The sequence below is a fragment of the Thermothelomyces thermophilus genome, chromosome 3, assembly GCF_000226095.1.
Source record: "Thermothelomyces thermophilus ATCC 42464 chromosome 3, complete sequence".
Classification (NCBI taxonomy): Eukaryota; Fungi; Ascomycota; class Sordariomycetes; order Sordariales; family Chaetomiaceae; genus Thermothelomyces; species Thermothelomyces thermophilus.
In genome coordinates, this window is record NC_016474.1 from 2,759,679 (window position 1) to 2,765,366 (window position 5,688).

General features: G+C 40.1%; 1 protein-coding gene across 1 annotated transcript; it reads left to right on the forward strand.

Moving 5' to 3' along the window:
- Window positions 1-302: 302 nt before the first annotated feature.
- On the forward strand, window positions 303-1,520 carry MYCTH_2304632 (uncharacterized protein). Its single transcript, XM_003663096.1, has one exon. It carries the CDS (start codon window positions 448-450, stop codon window positions 1,474-1,476), a length of 1,029 nt encoding a protein of 342 aa, XP_003663144.1. The 5' UTR covers window positions 303-447; the 3' UTR covers window positions 1,477-1,520.
- Window positions 1,521-5,688: the final 4,168 nt, after the last annotated feature.

Genomic DNA, 5,688 nt, shown 5'->3' on the forward strand with positions numbered 1-5,688 from the left:
TAGCTCTGCTTTATATGTTCTATATGTCTTTGAAGTTAGAGGGTGGAAAAGTAAGTAGGCAAATACTTTTCTGACCCCACTGTACGAAGCAGCCTGGTTGACAACGGGGACGAAGATGCAGACGCTAGCGAGGAATATTCGTTAGTTGTGGTCAGAGGGCCGACCAAAGACGCTTCTGCTAGCCAATGAGGGCGCCAAATAGGTTTGGCGAATGAGAGGTGACTCCTCAGCCCCACGCATGTAAATATCGCCAGCGTCGCTACTCCCGCGCTTGCAATTTCCTCCATAGTCAGTTTCTCCATCTTCAACGCAGCGTGCGATAGGACCTTATTAGGCCGTCCCCCCCTGGGGATCCACAGCAAGCCGGATCTAGCAGCCGTGTCTCGACGTCGGTTCCAAAACGCGAGAAGTCGAACAGAAAGCAGCTCTGGTCACCTACGTTTAACGATGAGCAGGCTCACAAAGCAGGCCGATCCCCTCCAAGTACGGGCTTCGCGTGTTGAAAAGTCCAGTCACTCGCAGAGAGGCAGTCGCACTCTCCCAGCATGGTATTATCGAGTTCGGACTGTCAGCTTCAAGGAAGATAGAGAAGTACATGATTACGACTTCGATGAGGATCTTTCAGAGCCGGAAGACGACAAGGAGCAAGAAAGAGACGACGTCGAGCAGTCCAAGAAGGAGGAAGGTTGTGCATGTGGTTTGGACGACCCTGAGTGTGACGGCCAAGTTGATTATAACGACAATATGGGCGAGGACGAGTCAGAGAGATCATACAACGGGTCTGACGCCGATTACTACTACGAATTGAAAGACAAGCGCGAGGAGAGGAAGCAGGAGAAGCTGCGGGAGCGGAAGGAGAAGGAACAACAACGAGAAATTGAGAAGACTAAGGAAGATGAGGTTTGCGCCGCAGACAGATGTCTCGATACGGCCGAGAAGGGACGCGAGACGATCCCTGTCGGGCCACTTGCGGGCCAGAGTTTCAGGCTGTACTGCAGCGATCACGTCGACTACTTCTACTCCGATCTCTATGGGACCAAAAGGGTCGACTTTTACCATCTTGACGTGAATGAGCGGAATCCTGGCGACGAAGCTGACGCGTTATATGGCGACGTGTATCTGGACAGCAATGCCAATTGCAACTTTGGGCCGTTCCGCCCTCCGAAACGGGCGAGCCGAAAAGCCTTCAAAGTGAAGAGCTGCGATGACAAGTATGAGCTGTCTTTCCAGTTCATCGGCAACGGTTATCTGAAGCTGAGGGTCTCTCGGGAAATGGTGTTCATGAAGCCATACGATGCAAGTCCTCCTTCTCCACCACCCACAGCTCCAGATGTGTTCGAGTTTGCTGGCATCTTGCGCGATTGGGAGAAGGAGAAAGCAGAACGGCAGGAGAGGATGGCAAAGGCACGCCGCTCGCCGTCCCCCCGCGAGAGTTGGTTCGAGATGAACCATCCTATGGGGTCATGGTCTCTATAATCACGCGAGTTCGGCTTGATAGTGGCTTGCGGTTAAAAAAAAACCTACAATTTTAGTTTAGTTCAGTTCAGTCTTATTTAAGGGACGGCGCCTACAGCGCAAGCCAGTAGCTGACTAATTACAATTAGGGGTCAAAAGTCCGGGGCCGCCCTACCTACTTAATGCTACAGCTCGGTGGCTGCAAATCAGTACAGCTTAGAAAGGCTGCAAAGGTACGACACCACAGCGGTATTCGCGCCGTGGGCGGCACTCCTGGACCAACTGTTACGGTCTGCAGAAGTGGGTGATAAAAGCGTTAATTGTTCTAAGTGCCAGAGGCACTTAGAGATGCTGTCTAAATACATGTCAACACCCTGGCTCGTCATCCCTGTTGGTAGGTCAGTCAGATCTGACCTACTGGCAGTTATATACTGTAACACTTAAATACGTTTTATAACACCTATATATATCTTATCTTTTCTTTAACATCCTATAATTTAATAATATAGCCCTTAATGTATATGATTTTATATATAAATTAATGGTAAACTATTAGTAATAGAAGATTAGTTATAATAAAATTAAGATAGTTTAAAACTTTAGTATCTCTTTCTATATTTGTTAGCCTTATAACTCTATAAGAAGAGAATAGATATAAAAGACCTACCATTTACTAGGATCTATAGGGCTTATCTTATCTAATCTTATATAATGGACGTATCTATAGATACTAGACTATATTAAGTCCCTTACCTAGAAGAAAAACTATAATGCCTATATTATAGGCTCTAAATGGCTCCTAAATTATACTTCTTCTATATTAATATTATATTTAAAAGTAATAGCATTATCTTACTATAATAGTATTTTATATCTCTTCCTATTAGCTATCTCTAGCTAGGTCTAAGACTAGAATTAAATCCTTCCTATTTGACAATATCTTTTTATAAAGGTATCTATATAAGCATTTTCCTTATATTAGAGTTATAACCTACCTACCCTACCCTATACCCTACCTAAAAGAGCTTCTCTTATATCTTTGTAAATACCCTACTAAAATACACGAAACTACTATCCTTAGAAAGCTCTCGAAAAATACTATCCAACGGTACTACTTTCAACTGTACGCGAGCCGTTATAGGTATATAACAGGCATCACAGGCATAGGAACCAGACCCGACTATAATCCAACCATACCTTATACGACTATTAAACTTTTCACTATATAGACTACCTAGCGCCCCTAAATATAACGTTAGTTTAAAGCCTACTATAGTAGGGTGTCAAAAGTCTTATACCACCCTACCTATCCCTAGCTATCTACATTTTTACTACCAGACTTTAATACAGGATATCTCAATAGCTATAAATTGTATAGGAAAACTGTTTACATTAGATAGTAGCCCTGGTTCCAAGCTTTAATATTTTATATACCACCCCCTAGCTCTTTTGACTACGGCCAGCCGACATAGCATTTCCTAGATCAGCTTGTCAATTAGCCCCTAATCAATAGCCTACTACGCCTCCCGTAGGTACTTGGTAAACTCTTTAATATCTAGCCTGTTCTGCCTCAAATTCTATAGATCTAGGAACATCGTATATAGCCTCCGTTTGAGAAGGGCCTATATATATTTAATAGGGTTCAAATTATATATAGACCATTTAATCCAGGAAATCCCCCGTGCCAGGAGCCACTGTTCGGTAGATTCGTAGACATATATAAGAGCATTATCTTGCTAAAAGTGTCGAGTTCCATCGTAATAAGGTAGAAGGCCCTTTTCTAGAGCCTTCTAGTACGACTAGGCTATATATCTATAGCGTAAAGTGCTTAGATCCCTCTCTAGGATAATAAGCTTACTCTAACTACCTACCTATATTACCCCCTATACTATAATCATAATATTTGCCCTTATATAGTTCTTTAAGTTAATAAATCTATAGTCATACTTCTTAGAATGTCACAAGCCAACTATATACCGCAACCCGGTGGGGCACAGGAGACTAAATGAGCCACCAATTAAGAAGGGCACGAAGCAAGGCTAACACGGGATCGCTAGGGAGCACGGGCTACCATAGGCAAACGATTGCCAAAAGGGAAAGATAGCAGAGGATAGCTAGCTACCAAAGGCAATCCAAGGACAAGATAGAAGAGGACTATAAGCGATCAGCAGAAGTATATATATATATAAATAGCCACTTATTATAATAGACTCTAGGAGTTTACTAGTAATAGTAACTTACAATTACAATACTTATACTAAGCATCGTTAACTACTATAAGAGATAACTCTAGTATTATTATAAACCTTTTAGCTTTACCAAATCCCTTAGATGACCTATACGCTTATCCTACTTAACCTACCTTCGTCTAAACCCTTTTAAAAGAAGTCTGAGTTAGGTTCGTCACACGTTGCTATTACTCCTTTTGTTCTATTATAGTTTAGGATGAAGGTAATTTTGACCTTGATATTGATATAGCTACTAACATTACGGCCGAATAGCTACTTACCTAGCTTAGTTAACTCTAGTAGCAGATCTAGGAGTTAGACTAGAGAGATAAGGTTACTTAAGCTCGGATTAAGGAAATTAAGAACGGTAAAAAGCACTTGTAGAAGCTGGTTAACGAGGCCTATACTAAAATTAAGGTATTCGAGGGTGCTAAAGCGAGCCGCATTAAGATCGAACTACCTAGCAAATATAGAGGAACTAAGGAGGATCTCGTAGGATTCCTAACAAACCTCCGATCTTACTTCTAGCTTAATGACGATAAGTTCCTAGACGACAAAGCTAAAGTCCTCTATATAGCTACAAGACCAGAGGGTAAGGTACTTAGATAGTTCGAGCCTATATAGAACGACTATCTTATTAAAGAAGACAAAGACGACCAAGACGTATTTATATAGGTAGTCTTTTAATCTTACGACCGTTTTAAAAAAGAGCTTTAGAAGGTTCTTAGCGATAAAGATAAGAAGATTTATATATAAGAAAGACTTACTAATCTCTAATAGACTAAGTTAGTAGCCTCTTATACTATATAGTTTAAATAGGATATACTTAAGTCTTAGCTTAATAATAAGGTATTAATATAACTATTTTATAATAGCTTAAAGGAAAAGGTTAAAGATAAGCTATATAAGTACGACCGGCCTAAGACCCTAAATAAATATATTATATAGGCCATTAGGATCGATAATCGACTCTATATACAAGAGCAATAGAAACAAGGTCAGATAAACAGAACTATAGTCAAGGCTAACGACAAGAAAAAACGAGCATACATTAGTACCTCGTATAGGACGTATCCTAGAGCTATAGATATAAATATAGCATAGAAGCAAGACAAGAAGAAGATAACTAAAGACAAGTCTAATGTTACCTACTATAACTATAGAAAGAAAGGACACTACAAACGAGAATATTAAAGCCTAAAGAAAGACTAGAAACCAGTCCCTAGAAAGGAAATTACAGCTATCGACGAAACCACTAAGGATATCATCGAAGTAGCAGCTACGAGCTATAAAAATAGGAATAGTAATATAGATAGTCTCAGATATAACGGTGATAGTAAAGATAAATAAGCACTATACTCTAAACTAGTCACTATAGACCTAGAGATAGGTCTTGCCAAATAGGACACGGTAGGAGAGTATATACTACCAATTTCGATTCTCTTAGTCTTAAGGCAATAGGGTTTTACAGTTATATAAAGGCAGGATAGATCGTAGACAACCGATACCTAAGGAATCGAGAGACCCGGACCTAATGTTCTATTCCTCCAAAAACGAATCGAATAGTACCGTAACAAAGTTTTCTGGCTTAGTATAGAACTACGCGAATGGGATAAACGCTTAATTCGACTTGCCTAGTAGAGTGATAAGATAAGGGACAAGATAAGAGAACTCTGACATATTATAGAAACTATCAAAGGGGAACAGCCTATAATATATAATAGGCCTAATAGCTATACCAAGTATTTTGACGATTAGTAACTTAGCTATAACGTATGGAACCTAGAGTACTAATTTATATATATAAACCAAGGAAAAGACGAACGTATATAGGAAAACTACTAGAAGAAACACTCCTACCTTAGCATTAGAGTACCTATAGTCTATATATAGTAGGAAGAATTTGAAAAAGAATTTCAATACCTTCTAGGCAATGCCACACGACTATATCTATAACACGAGGCACATATACAAGTGCCCTAGTTCTAGTATGTATTATACAAAT

Bases quoted from the DNA above. Each gene is read 5' to 3' on its own strand.
- MYCTH_2304632 (XM_003663096.1), top strand. From the start codon at position 448: ATGAGCAGGCTCACAAAGCAGGCCGATCCCCTCCAAGTACGGGCTTCG.